Below are 16204 nucleotides of genomic sequence, written 5' to 3' on the forward strand. Positions count from 1 at the left end.
CTTGTTAATTTCCCAAAAAATATATCAACTGAAAAATGTGAAATTTACAGCAACTTATGTCTGTTTCATACACACATGAACAGGTGGATTTCAATTCACAAAAATTATATAATGGTCATCAAAAGTGGGTACCCTCCTTGTCAACAAGGACATACAACAACCAATGTATATTAGCGATAATTCAACAAATTATCACAGATTATGTTTTATTGACTTTAAGTTACATAGAAAATTTTATAGACATCATATCGGGGGTAGTTCACACTGTTTTAAAGAAACATTTGATTGTAAAAAAGTTTAATACTCAAATGTCACCCTATATTTAAAAATATGAGTGAAAACGAGAGCGTGTAGAAAATCTAAACAATTATTTTTAAAAAAATCAAAAATTGTTCTTATCCACGTTTTTCTGAAATTCAAACAGATCATGAAACTTGAATCCATTTTATTTGCGATAAAACCTCAAAACAAACTAGTGCTAATTGTAACGGGGACCGTTACAGATGTTCCCCAAACGCTCCCCAACTCCCTTTTGGTGCCATATTCCCTGTAAGCTTCATTAAATAAGACAACCTCTATGCATCTGAGATTTTAACAACATTAACAAAAAATCATTTAAACTTTAGCATTGCACGCGTGCACATGTGAATGCATTTGCGTCATGACCATATCATCTTATCAACACAATCTATATTTTTAATATACTGAATATTGTATTTAATCCAATATTTAATCCAGTATTTAATAGAGTATTTAATCCAAAATTATTAAAAAAAAAAATACGCTCATTCAAGTGTATGTTTGATTTTACTCATTCCACGTGCACGCACGTGCATACATGAGCATGGTGACCATACCTTCTTGTAGAAGGCCATTACATCTATCTATGTTCTAAATTCCACCCCGTTTGGGTGAAAACTAAGGGAGTTATAGCTGTTTAAAGTTTCAGCCAATCAGATTGCAGCACATGGTGACCATACCTACTTGTAGACGTCCATTATATCTATCTATGTTCCAGATCCCATCCTGTTTGGTTGAAAACCAAGGGAGTTATAGCTGTTTAAAGTTTCAGCCAATCAGATTGCAGCGCACGTGCATGCACGTGTTTTCATGATAATTGCTTTATTTCATCTTGTAGGATATCCTAATGCATGGATATGTTCAAAATTTCAAAGGATTTCGTCAAAAAACAAGAAAGATATTGAGACTTTAGTTGCAGCCAATCAGAGCGAAGTGCACGTGCATGCGCGTGAGATCTTGCTATTTTCACCATGTCATCATGTCTATACTACTAATATATCCTCACATTATGAGTTTCAAAGCATTTCATTTAAAAAAAGAACAGTTGTGGCTATATCTATTATATTGGTCATTTCACGTGTTGCACGTGCACGCTCTTGCAAGCACGTGCGCGCAAAATGACCTTGATTCCGCAAATCTACATAACATGTCTACTAACCCTAAAAAGGTTTTACCTACATCGGACGAACAGTTTACAAGATCATTCCCGGACAAAAAAGTTCCAGGAAGAAGAAGAAGAAAAATAATAATAATAATAATAACTAGAAACGATCTCGTTGCGAGCAACGAGTAGGTCTTCCGTCCGATTCCGAAAAATAACCCATTAAATCGAGCTGAAAATGGATTAAACATATTTTGGACACATTGGGAATTGAAACGTGTTACGAGCGTGAAAATCCAATACGCTTATCGATTACGCTATTGATCAACTACTCTTACTTCACTTGTATGTACATATAATTCTGCAACAGTAAATCTGTCTTGGAATTATGAAAGAAGGGTCACTATTCATAATTTTGCGCCAAACGCAACGAGTAAATCTTGGCGAATTTCTCTTGGAATGTTCATTTAAATAGGTGAGATAGCTTCAATCAAATAACAAAAAAGCGTTCTTATCGCCTAGCCTAAATTTTGAGGTGTGGAAAGTATAACACACACATGAAACATATCGTATATAGGCAAATAACACTAAAGCAGCGAAACAGCTATGAATTGGTAATTTTTCTATTTTCAATCACGAAAGTTGACTATGCCGATTACTTACACTTTCATGAAAAAGGTGGTATGTTTCACCGAAAAAAATGCCTCGATCGCCCTACGAGGGTCAAGAAATAAGATTCTATTATCTTCAATAACTTGCATTGAGAAAATAAAATGTTTATATAGGTCAATTAAACGGTCTTTGAAAAATTGTTATCTTTAAAAATAAAATATTTTCTTATTGTAACAGTTGTCCTTTCTATTGATTTAATATGACACAAGTATGCATGGGAAAACAGTGGTCACGTTTTTACCTACTACATTCTTGAAAGACTATTAATTTTAACTATGATTTAAGCTATGTGTTACCGTTATGCAAAACAAAAGATATAGATATTGTACTTTGTTTGCACATCAATTCTTTTCTATTTCTACTTTGAGAAACAACCAAAACCAATTAAAGAAGACTTGTAAGTAGACCTTGGATAATAAATGTAGTTTGACACCGAATTGCAACGAACGTACGACGTGACAATCCAAGTATCCCTTCACATTTCATTGTTCCTTATGTTACTTTCGTTCAAGCAAACGCTCAGCTGCCTCTGTAAACCCCTATTGCGAAATGTCGGAATTGACAGAGACCGCCGCCATTAAGATCACGCTTCAGACTTTTGAATGTTAATATCTCGAGTTCGAATTCATCAATTTACAAACAAATTATATATTCAGCCTAATGAGAAATGTTTCTATCAACCATACTTATATGATTTGAAAATATTGAAAAACAAAAAAGTTTAAAAATTTGACTTTTTTTCTTTGCATGCCGTAACGACAGGAAGTAGAGACGACGTACAAAAGATCGCGTCGTTGATAGTTCTTATCACGATCTATAGTCCCTGAAAGTTCCACAGTGATATCTTTAACCGTTCTTTAGATTATCCACGAACAAAATGTCAATTTAAAATCAGATAATTGTCCGTAAATTGGCACCAGAAAGGAATTTCCAAAAAATCTCCAGGACATAGTCACTGCATATAGCAACACATTGTTCCTGCAAATTTCATAAAAATCCATGCAGTAGTCTTCGAGAAATCACGTGCACAAAATTTGATGGTCAGAAATATTATAATTATAATGAGCTCAGGCGAGCTTCAACGCCTTTTGCGCTGGAAAGATATAGACTCAAAAAAGCAATTAAGCAATCCTTCCTCTACCTTCACTCAAAATCTCAAGTCAATATCTTCATTCGTTTTTTAGTGATTGCCCGGACAAGCTGACCCTTTTAAAATCAGTAAATCGTCCATATCTCACGACCGGAAGTGACGACGTACTTATAAAAAATTTCCAATAAGGTTCAGACCAATATCTATCAGATCTGAAAGTCTCGTGAAAATCGACCAAGCCGTTTCCGAGAACTCGCGTGCACAAAAATCGGTAAGAAAAAAAATAATAATAACTAGATGAGAAACTCGTTGCGAGCAACGAGAGGTCTTCCGTCCGATTCCGGAAAGAAGACATAAAATCGAGCTGAAAAAGTAAAAAAAAAGATTTGCACACAAGGGAGATTGAACCCAAGTCGCCATGAAATTCCAACGCACTAAATATTACGCTATCGGGACCTCTACTCTTAATCTACTTGTATATATTAACGAATATGCTTCTCTCTTAAAATTATGAAAGGCAGGTCATTATTCAAAATTTAGCGCCAAACGCTAGTTGCCAACATGAAAATCCAGCAAAAAAATATTACGCTTTTGGGACCTCTGCTCTAAATTTTCTTGTATATACCTCGGTATAACAGTGCTTTTGTCTTAGAATTATGAAAGGCGAGTCACTATTCATAATTTCGCGCCAAACGCCACGAATTAATCTTAGCGCCTTTTCTTTGGAATGTTCTATCTTATAGGTGTGATAGCTTCAATGAAATAAAGAAATGTTCTTATAGCCTTAAATTCGAGGATAAGAAAGCATATTTAACACATTTAATTTTACAAATTCCATATCGTATGTAAGCAAGTACGACTAAAGCAGTGATACGGCTTCGGATTTTTACCTTTTTTAATTTCCTGTTTATCCCCAAAGTGAACTCTCCCGATTAGTTAAATTTCCATGAAAAGGTTATACTGTTTCGCCGAAAAACATGGCTCGCCTTTCGACAGTCAGGGAATTGGATACCATTTGTGCTCAATAACTTGAATCAGATCTTCGAGACAATAATTTTAATACAAACCCCATTAAACGATCTTTTAAAAAAATAGTTATCTTATTTTGTCTTTTCTATTAGTTTAATATGACACAAGTTTTATACTTACTGTATTCATTGATATTCTTTCTTGAAAAACTATTACTTATAAATATGATTTAAGATATGTTTTTCCGTGTTGCAAATCAGAAGATACATGTATTAGGTATCGTATTTCATTTGCACATTTAGTCTTTTCTTTTTCTACTTTGAGAACCAGCCAAATCAATTATAGAAGACGTTTAAGAAGAACTTAGTTTGACACAGAATTGCAACGTAAATACGACGTGACAATCCAAGTATTCCTTTACATTTCATTTATCCTTATGTTACCTTCGTTCAAGCAAACGCTCGGCTGACTCCGTAAACCCCTATTGCGAAATGTCGGAGTTGACAGAGACAACCGCCATATTGGACCCGCTTCAGATTTTTAAATGCTAATATTTGGAGTTTGGATTTATCAATTTACAAACAAATCATATAGCAAGCATTATAAGAAGGGTTACTGTTAGCATTCCAAAAATAAATGAAAAATATTGGAAAACAAAAAAGTTCGAAAAATACGGTTTTTTAAATTTGCATCTCGTAACGACCGGAAGTATTGACGACACACAAAAAGGTGATTCTGCAAACCAGAAAGTCACGAGCTATTGTCTCCAATAAGTCTCCAGTTCATATCTTTAGCCATTTTCGATAAAAGTGCGCGACAAAAACGCATTTTAAAATCAGAAAATTTTCCATAACTTGGCACCGGAAGCGAATTTTCCAAAATAAATTATAGACTGCACAACTTCATGTAATAACGCATTTTTTGTGAAAGTTTCGTTGAAAACCGCTGAATAGTTTTCGAGAAATCGCGTGCACAAAATTTTGTCAAAAAAAGAATAATAATAATAACTAGAAACGATCTCGTTGCGAGCAACGAGAGGTCTTCCGTCCGATTTAGGAAAAGAACCTAAAATCTAGCTGAAAAAGTGATAAAAAAAATTTGGTCACAAAGAGGATTGAACCCAGGTCGCCAGCGTGAAAATCCAACGCGCTTTTTTCCTCTTTATTCCCAACACGCTTAAATTACGCGTTTGAGTCCACTGCTCTAAATGTACTTGAATATACTTCTTCAACAATACACCTGTCTAAGAATCACGAAAGGCGCGCCACTATTTATAATTTCGCGCCAAACGCCACAAGTTAATCTGCGCGCCTTTTCTTTGGAATGTTTCATTAAATAGGTGTGATAGCTTTAACAGAATAAAGAAAAAGGAACGTTCTTTAAGCCTAAATTTCGAGGTTTAGAAAGTATATTTAACAGATTGTACATATTCTATATCTTATATAGGTAAGTAACACTAAAGAAGTGAAATGGAAATCATTTTTAACTTTTTTTAATTACCCGTTTATCCCCAAAGTGAACTAACCCGATTCTTTACACCTTCATGAAAAGGTAGAAATGGTTCGATGAAAGACATGCCTCGCCCTTCGACGGTCAAGGAATCAGATTTCATTTATGTTCAATGTTCAACTTCAAATATCTTTGAGAAAAGAATGTTAATATAAACTCCATTAAACGATCTTATTTAAAAATGGTTTTCTTATTTCTGTCTTTTGTATTAGTTTAATATGACTCAAGTGTACATGGGAAACACAGTGGTTACGTTTGTGAAAAACTAATAAATTTTGAATACTGCTCTAAATATAGTTGTGTATACAGTACACCTGCAACAATACACCTGTCTAAGAATCATAAAAGGCGGGCCACTATTCATAATCTGGCGACAAACACCACGAGTAAATATTCGCGCCTATCCTTTGGTCTGATCTATCAAATAGGTGTGATAGCTTCAATGATATTAAATATTAAATAAAACAACTTCTTATCGCCTTTATTTTATTTCGACGTTAAGAAAGTAAATTTAACACATTGCACACACGTATCTAGCCCAATTACACTAAAGCAGTAAAACGGAAATTAAGTTTTAAGATTGTCACTGAATTGCAGCGTACTACTAGGTGAAAGTCCACGTAGTTTTTTTACTTTTCATGTATCATTTAGTCAAACGCTCAGCTGCCTCCATAAACCCCTACCGCGAAATGGCGGAGTTGACAGAGACAGCCGCCATCTTGGGTCCGCTTCAGATTTTCAAATATTAATATCTAGAGTTCTGATTAACCAATATCCAAACAACTTATATAGTAAGCATCGTTTAAAGGGTCTCTATTATCATTCCAAAAATAAATAAAAAATGTTGAAAAACAAAAAAGTTAGAAAATACGAATTTTTTAATTTGCACCTCGTAACGACCGGAAGTACTGATGACGCACAAAAAGGTGATTCTGCAAACCACAAAGTCATGATCTATCATCTCCAATAAGTCTCCATATCATATCATATACCATTTTCGAAAAAAAGGGGCGACAAAATCGCATTTTAAAATCAGGAAATTGTCCATAACTTGGCACCAAGACCGATTTTCCCAAATTTCTCTTCGGATGTAACAACTTCATATAATGACACATATTTTGTAAAAGTTTCATGAAAAACCGCTGAATAGTTTTCGAGAAATCGCCTGCACAAAATTTTGTCAAAAAAAGAATAATAATAATAACTAGAAACGGTCTCGTTGCGAGCAACGAGAGGTCTTCCGTCCGATTCTGAAATAAAATACGAAAAATCTTGCAGAAAAAATGATAAAAAAATTTTGGACATTCGGGGGAGCGAACCCGGGTCGCTCGCGTGACAATCCAACGCGCTAACCATTCAGCCATTGAAAACACCGCTTCAAATTTTTAAATGCGATTATCTCGAGATTGCCTTTTTCAATTCTAAAACAAATTACATATTACGCATTTGCAAATGAGTCTCTATTTGAATTAATAACATCAAAGAAAAATATTGAAAAACAAAAAAGTTTTAAAATTGCATATTTTGAATACGCTTCCGGTAGAAACCGGAAGTACCGACGACGCACGAAAAGGCGATTCTGCAAACCACAAAGTCATGATCTATCATCTCCAATAAGTCTCCAGTTCATATCCTCAGCCATTTTCGATAAAAGTGCGCGACAAAATCGCATTTTAAAATCAGGAAATCGTCCATAACTTGGCACCGAAAGTGAATTTACCAAAAAAAATTACAGACTGCACAACTTCATATAATGACGCATATTTTGTGAAAGTTTCGCTGAAATCCGCTGAATAGTTTTCGAGAAATCCCGTCCACAAAATTTTGTCAAAAAAAGAATAATAATAATAATAATAAGAAACAATACAATCACTATAAGGTCTTCCGTGAAGACGGAAGACCTTAATAATAAATAAGAAACAATAGAATCACTATAAGGTCTTCCGTGAAGACGGAAGACCTTAATAATAATAAGAAACAATACAATCACTATAAGGTCTTCCGTGAAGACGGAAGACCTTAATAATAATAAGAAACAGAGTAAAAACAATATGTTCCCCAACTTCGTTTGGGGAACATAATTAAGAATAAGATGTACTTGACAAAACTGCAAAGGCCTAAGAAGAGCAAAAATTTGCAAGGACACAAAAACAGTTTTATAAGCTATTTTCTTAAATATTAGCGGTCTTGTTGTTCAAATACATATATAGGGAGGCAGTTCAATTTCTGGAGGAGTCTAGTAAGCAAAATATTTGCCAAAAAATTGAAAGGTTTATGAGAGGAAGGAAACAGAATAAGGAATTCACTACATAAAATTTCTTCCTGACAGCGTCCAAAACCACAGGCCATGAAGAGTAAAGGAGTTTAGGGGTAAACAGAAAGTTAATGTTTTGTCACATCAACAGTATTCGCCAGATTTTTCAATCTTTGACTTGTTTCATTTCCCAAACTTAAGAAAACACCTTTCAGAAAGGTCCTCTGGTCAAAAGGAACGGGATATTGAAGATAAAATAAAATACAAAAAAAAAAAAAAACTGAATTAAGTCGGTCCGACCCAGCTCAAGGATTATTTGAATTATTTCACTTGGCGTCTCCTCTCACAGAAATAGCCAAGATCCCGGGTGTAAATGAACAAACTTATAATCGGCCCAAATTAAGTCATTCGGGACTCTGCCTCCTCAAACTTTGATGGTTGAGGTTTAGCGAAAAAGCTTCATATAGGTCGGAGTCCAGGATGAGGTTGATCTGGTTATAATACAGTTATGAGACTGCATCTTTCAAAAAATGATAATTCAATGCTTAAATGATTACAAATATGAAAGTGATAAACAGAGTGACCAGTGATATTTAATGTTTGTCAGTTAGTTAAAAAATGACCTCTAAAAATTTCATTATGCACAAATACCTTTTTAAAATTTTTGTATGAATTCATCTTTCATTACAAAGAATGAGATTTTAAAAATAATTCACTCATTTGTAATCAAGTACTTTAATTGTAAACTCAGTATATTTTCTTCCGTTTTCAATCACTACAGCTGGTTTTAATCACAAACTGTTACAGTCGATTACGGTTCATTGATACTCTCATAAGAGATATCTTTATTCATGCCATACATATTTATTATTCCTTTATGTATTAGACAAGTTGAAGTGTCTTTTTTATCCAATTTTGCCCCGCAAACTATGCTTTCATTGTTTGTATTTTACTTATAAAATAGATTTATTTTAGAAATTCATTCAGGTTCGAGCAACATTTTATAAAAGTCAGAGCTCCAGATAATTTTTTTACCCCAAAGTGTATTTACTCCCTAAATTTCAAATCAATGCAGATTTTGATTTTCATTTAAAAGGTCTCAGAGTATTTTGTTAATATATAAGTATTTTGGAAGAGGAAACAAGTAAATTCAAAGAATTGTGGTCCCCCGCTTTCAGTGTCTTTGTGGGTGAGATATCAATTTTATGATATATTGTGTCTAATATGAACACCCTATCATATGCACATGTCAAGTATGAAAGCCCTATCTCTTCTCAATATAAGGAACAAAACATGTTTGTGAAACACTGGTAACCCCGTATGGCAAAATAAAGAAGATTTAACTTTTCTTAAATGCAAATTAAATATATTATTACCCGAAATAGGATTTTCAGACAAGAAATACTATTGTGAAATACAAATCCCTAACACCACCTGTTCAAATGTTATGGTCAAGGATAACTTTTTTAAAGGTAGGTCAAACTCTAAAGTGAAAGGATCTGAGTTGTTGATTTCTTAAGAAAGGTCACAAGTAATTCATATGTGAATGATGAAAACCCGAACCCTAACCGTTCAAAAGTCACGACCAAGGTAATTTTTTTTAAAAAGAAGGTCAGTCTCCAAGGTCAAGGGTAAAAGTTCTTGGTATCCAATGAAAGGTTTTCTCAAAAGGATTACATATGTGAAGTACGACAGGCCGAGCCCTTACCGTTCAAAAGTAATGGTCAAGGATAAAGTTTTTTCATAAGTACGGAAATCTCCAAGGTAAAGATCAAAATTGTTGGTATCCAATGAAAGGCTTTGCCACAAAGCATACATATGTGAAATATGAAAGTCCAAGTTTCTACCATTCAAAAAATATGGTCAAGGTTAAAGTTTTTTCATAGGTACAGAAATCTCCAAGGTCAAGGTCATCAGTTCAAAGTTGTTGGTATCCAATGAAAGGTCTTGCCACAAAAAATACATGTGAAATATGAAAGTCTTAGTATCTACCGTTCAAAAGTTGTGACCAAGGTCAAAGTTTTTGAAAAGTAGGTCAAACTCCAAGATCAAGGTCAAAGGGTCAAAGTTCTTTGTATCCAATTAAAGGCCTTGCCACCAAGAATACATGTGTGAAATATGAAAGCCCTAGCTATTACTGTTCACAAGTTATTGTCAAGGTTAATGTACAGAAATCTCCAAGGTCAGAGTCAAAAGGTATAAATTGTTGGTATCCAATGAAAGGCCTTGCAACAAAGAATACATATGAGAAATATGAAAGTCCTAGTTTCAACCATTCAAAAGATATGGCCAAAGTAAAAGTTTTGAATGTTTGTGTTAAAGTGGATCGAACGCCAAGGTCAAAAGATCAAATTTGGTGGCACCCAAACAAAGGTCTTGTCACAATTAATACACATGTGAAATATGAAAGTCATAGCTTCAATCAAAAGTTATGAGCAAAGTTAAAGTTTTTTTGACGGACGGAGAGATTGACAAACTGACAGACGGAGAGCTAGACAGACAGACAGGCAGACGAATGAGATTTAATGTCCCCTCGCTTTGGCGAAATATAAATTTTGAAATAATAATAAGTGTTCAGAGGGATTATAAACCTTAACAAAGATCATATTTTTAAAAAAAACCTAGAATGGCAACAGTTTATCACCTACTGAGTTTATTATGTCCTAACCTGATTACTGGTTACAGTTTTCATAAAGGATGTCAATAACACAATAAGGTACAGCATACTCCGATAAGGGAGATAACTCTTAATGACATAAATGTCTATCATTTCTTGTTAGATTTGCCAATTTGAAGTGTCAATAACAAAAAGTCCCAAAAATTTGCTGTTCATTATACTACTATCGCGAATCCGACTGTGGGACGTGGAGACCGGTTCTTCGGATGAGACCGTATAGACCGAGATCCCTTGTTTCAGTATAGGTACTGGCACGAAAAAGAACCCTCACTGCTAAATGGTTCTGAGTGTCGTGTAAAGAATAAAAATATATGGCAACATCTCCATATGAGTGATTTTTTTTTTGGTTTTCACGTAATTTTTTGAGTCTGCTGCTCATAAAATTGTGAAAATTTTGTCTCCTTTATAATAACCAAACAGCTAATTGAAATTAAAGTTTTATGAAAAAAAAAATATCTACTGTAAAAGTACCTTATAACATAATGATTACTAATCAATTTCTAAATAACTCGATCTGTATAAAAATTGAGTTCTCACCATTTTGTTTCATTCAGGGCTATTTGTTTTTCGTTTTTCAAATGCCTGTGTAGTTTTTTTTTTTCAAAGAGTGGAGGCGGAAAAGCAACCTAAGATGAAACTCTCTTGACTTCAAAAATCAGAAAATATAATCTATAGTAAGTACCAATGAACTCGCCACTTCCTATGACTTTGATGCAAAATTTCAACAATTGTCAATTTCAGAAGAACATTTAAATGGGTACAGTTTATTCCCAAAACATCATAATGTGTCATCAAAAACATTGTTCTAATATGAATAAATTGAAAAAGTACCCAACCATGATCTTCGTAAAACCAACTTTTAAGAGAACTGTACTTCAATTTTTTTTATTTTGAGGGTTAAGTACACGTTATTCCAATAATTGTATAAAAAAAGAGGCCCATGGGCCACATCGCTCGCCTGAGTAAATTTGGTGATGCCATTCTTTAACAGATTTCCTCCTTTATAATACCTATTGTCGCCTCGCCATATCCCCGCTTCCCCATGTCACAATTTTAACAATTTAGAATTTACACTACCCAATGATGATTCCACATAAGTTTCAGCTTTTCTGGCCCAATGATTCTTCAGAAGAAGATTTTCAAAGTTTTTTCCTATATATTTGTATGTAAAACTTTGATTCCCTATTGTGGCCCCGCCAAACCCCCGGGGGTCATGGTTTTAACAATTTAGAATCTACACTACCCAAGGTTGCTTCAACATTAGCTAAGCTTTTCTAGACCAGTGGTTCTTGAGAAGAAGATTTTTAAAGTTTTTCCAATATATTTCTATATAAAATTTTATTCCCTATTTTTGCCCCACCCAACCCCCGGGGTCATGATTTTAACAATTAATAATGTACACTACCCAAGAATGCTTCCACATTAGTTTTAGCTTTTCTGGACCAGTGGTTCTTAAGAAGATTTTTAAGTTTTTTCTATATATTTCTATGTTAAACTTTGATTCCCTATTGTGGCCCTGCCAAACCCCCGGGGGTCATGATTTTAACAATTTAGAATCTACACTATCCCAGAATGCTTTCACGTAAGTTTCAGTTTTTTAATCACCCCACCCTATTTTTGTCTTTTCTTGATTATCTCCCCTTATGAAGGGTCTTGGCCCTTCGCCCTTCATTTTAACAATTTAAACTCCTTTTTACCTTGGATGCTTTGTACCAAGTTTAGTTAAAATTGGCTCAGTGGTTCTTGAGAAGAAGTCAAAAATGTGATGAAAAGTTAACAGACGGACGACGACGGACAAAATGTGATCAGAAAAGCTCACTTGAGCCTTCGGCTCTGATGTGAGCTAAAGATAATGTAAGAGAAAGTGAATAACTCACGCTTTTTAAATTTTTTTTCAGATTCTTTTGAATAGATATGATTTGATTGAAATAATTTCTTAGAAAATTACAAGAAAACCTATTTGTTCAAGTAACCAGTCACTTGGTTTTATAATTTACTACTCACTGCTTATTAAAGTTTATCTGATGCCATCCCCAGTATAAACAAATTATTCTATAAACCTTCTTTTCCTTTATGGTGTTATTATATTTCCTTGGCAAATATGATTTTAAAGATGTAATTCAATAAAGAAATCAAAATAATCTGCAATTAAACCTTTTTATTGTTCACAATCTTCATTGCTCAATCATTCAAAGTTATTTGTGATGGGTTTCAACGAATATAAAAAAGGGTTACTCATTAATATTTAGAAATAACATGTTGTGTTAATAATGTAATCTGATTCAAATAAAATCGACAAAATTGAATACAAAAGTAATACTTTCCTTCAAAAATCTTTTCTTATGAGTGAAAAAGTTAAGTGTCCATCTGACAAAGTGAATTGTAATGACACAAGTCTTCAGCCAATTCATAAAAATAAAGAAAAAAGTTTTACTCTACATCTAACAAAACTACATCGGTCATGGAAAAAAAACACTATCAATCTACAATATCCGTTTACTGTGTGAAGTTGAAAGAACATGAAATACTATACTGTACTTTCTCTGCTTTAGACTGCCTTTAAAGCATCTCCGCATAAAAAAAAACTACAAAAAGGCCGCAATATACTGAACCACATATATATCTGCACCAGTCAACAATAGACATAAGTCTTCAGTTTATCAAAAACTGCACGAGATGAAAATAAAACTTGAAAATAGATGAAAAAACATCAATGGACAACATAATATAAAACCCATCTTTTTCTTCTTCAATTGCTAATTCACATTACTGGAACAATTAGAGTTGTCACCAAATACCTATCAAAATATCTACATCGTATTTCTTTTTTTCTGATTCAATTTTTTCCTATTAAAACATAATAATTTTTTGATTTTTGAATACATTGACAATAACCCTCAATATATATCAAGGTGACCACTTTATATAAAATAAAATGCATATTCCTTTTCACAACAGACATAAAAGTATGAGATTGAATATGTATATCTAGTACACGCACATCACGCAAAAGCTGGACAACAAACTCTGAACTATTGAATTCATTTCAGGTACACACAGTGATGTTCATCTGGGAGATTGTATTTACCCTGACTGTATACATAACAACAAACAGGGAGAGGCTTTGTTTCCAAAAGAGAAATTTGTGCAACATAGGCAGCTTAATGACACCACCATAGTGCTTGACCTTTTCCCTGGAGCCTACCGCCTACCTACTGGAGCAGCGTGACACTGGCGACCCCATATGGACCAGAACTCGGTCCAGCCACCGTAGCGGAACGTTCAGGCGAATTTCAATCCAGCAGGGCATACTGGTCACAGTCTGTCTCCTGTAAGCAGAGAATTAAGGAATGACTCTATATAACTTGGCGCTTTCAAAATTTAACACAATCAGGGGAAGTTGAGTTGTTTGGTCCTGACTTTTCCTCGCACAAAATTAATATCTCAAATGAATCTTACTTTCTGTCAATATGATTCTCCTTTGAAAATTGTTCCTATGACCCAACCTAGTTTCTTTCCATAGAAAAGATAGGATGATACTTCCAGTAAAGCTTGTTTAGTATGAACACAAATATTGTGAATTCAGGGATATAGTGAAGTTATAATGGATCCCTACTTATGTAAATTTAAGGAATTCCTTGTACAGATATAGCAAAGCAATTTCATAGGTCCTAATGACTTTGTTTTAATAAAAATTTACTGAAAATGAAATAAAGAGTTCATCATGTGTACTTACCTATACTCAGCTCCCCAGCCCTTGACAAAACTCATACGAATGGTACACATCCTAGTCAGCTGGTACACAGACTCAAAGCCCTGATTGACGGACTGGGTAAGCAGCGTAGCAAACTCCAGGTTATTAAAAATCTTCAGCCTACTACCTTCAATAGAAAGCATTTACAAAATTAATGTCCAAAACTAGACTAAAGTTATTGCTGAGGTCAAAAAAATACCATGGACAGTATTCTCTAATAAATCACAAAATTATAATTAAATTATAAGACCAGAACCACATGTAGCTCATGCAGCTTCAAAAATAAATTCAGAGTTCAGTAAAAGGACAATTAAGTTGAGGCATAGGATGTCATTCAATTTTCTGTTTTTTTTTTAAATAAAGATTCCACAGAATTATTACACATCAAATGTTCGAACTGGGTATATCTCTTTCTCATTTTTTTTTTTTACTTTTCAGACTCCATTTGAATTGATAGAACAAAAGTGTGGATTTACAACCATTTGTTTTAATGAACAGATATGGTGTCCTGAACCCCAAAATTCTTCTGAGACACATGATATTGTGTTTTAACGTCTCATCTGAAGGGTCTGTCCAGGCGTCCAACAGTGGGATTCAAACCAGCTATGTAGGGATAACTCCTTACTAAAACTAGAGAAAACGCTCTAACCCCTGTACCATGTAAGCATCCATTAATGTATGTTGGACTCACCTTTAGGTATTTTATAGACTGTTGCTGGGGGCCAACCATGAATCTGATTACAGATGGGGCTGTGTACAAACACCTCACTCTCACTGCGGCATTCCGCAAAAACCTCGCCTCCAATATAGTACAAACGTACACCTTTACCTGTAAATATACACCCAAGATAGGACAGACGCATACCCTTACCTATAAATAGACACCAAATGTAGAACAAATGCACATCTTTGCCTACAAATACACAACCAATGTAGTGCATAAGCAAACCTTATATAAACCTATATGGCGGGGTGTCATATTTATCTTCTGAGTTAAGTTGATACTAACCTATTTGGCGGCGTGTCACTATAAAATATCGATATTTTATAGTATAGAGGGGTCTATATATACTTATCATACGTCTACAGAATTGTGGCGACTGCTAAGTTAAGTTGATACTAACCTATTTGGCGGCGTGTCACCTCTATCTGCTAAGTTCTACTGATACTAACCTATGTGGCGACTGCATCCTCTCTTTGGCTGCTGAGTTCTACTGATATTAACCTATGTGGCAGCGTGTCATTTCTATCTACTGTTTTCTGTTGATACTTACCTATGTGGTTGCGCGTCATCTCTACTAGCTGAGTTCTGTTGATGTTGGACAGTAGTCCTAGACAGAAGCGCTCAGGATTGGAAGGACAAGTAAATCCATCCACAGTAAGCGAGGGCTGAGAGGCATGAAATGTATCGCCGACGCGATTATTCAATTCATAGTATGTAGTAGAACACCAATATGGAGGGTCTGTATAGGACACTAGCTCAGCATCTGAAGATATCAAGATAACAGTTTGATTATTATGTCGAATAAAATATTCCTTTGGTCACCTTGTGTCATATTGAGGTATTAACGATTTCACAAATTATTCTGTTGAAGATTTTCAGTTTCAGAGCAAAACATTCCTAACCAGTGCTTACACTGTGATGTCATCTAATGCTTATGTGACATCATTTGTAAGGCTCCTTGTGAGGTCATTTAAAACTGTATTAGGAATTCCTTAGTAAGAAACTATTATCTAATCCTATCAACCTGTTTTCTTAATAATGCTTTAGAAAAGTATGGACAAGTGAAGAGACTTAAAAAGCATAATAAAAATTTTAAAATACTGTAAAATCATATATTTTCATTGGGTCAAATTTTCGTGATTTGAAGACATAA

General features: G+C 34.3%; 1 protein-coding gene across 1 annotated transcript; it reads right to left on the minus strand.

Moving 5' to 3' along the window:
- Positions 1 to 13474: 13474 nt before the first annotated feature.
- On the minus strand, positions 13475 to 15976 carry LOC134236306 (mothers against decapentaplegic homolog 3-like). Its single transcript, XM_062718483.1, has 5 exons — positions 15964 to 15976; positions 15602 to 15814; positions 15019 to 15156; positions 14310 to 14454; positions 13475 to 13902 (listed from the first exon to the last, which is right to left on the minus strand). The coding sequence occupies exons 1-5, from the start codon at positions 15974 to 15976 to the stop codon at positions 13782 to 13784; spliced, it is 630 nt and encodes a 209-aa protein (XP_062574467.1). The 3' UTR covers positions 13475 to 13781.
- Between the last annotated feature and the right edge of the window lie 228 nt (positions 15977 to 16204).

The sequence above is a fragment of the Saccostrea cucullata genome, unplaced genomic scaffold (assembly GCF_032062105.1).
Source record: "Saccostrea cucullata isolate Sc308-1 unplaced genomic scaffold, CSIRO_AGI_Scuc_v1 ctg15079, whole genome shotgun sequence".
Classification (NCBI taxonomy): Eukaryota; Metazoa; Mollusca; class Bivalvia; order Ostreida; family Ostreidae; genus Saccostrea; species Saccostrea cuccullata.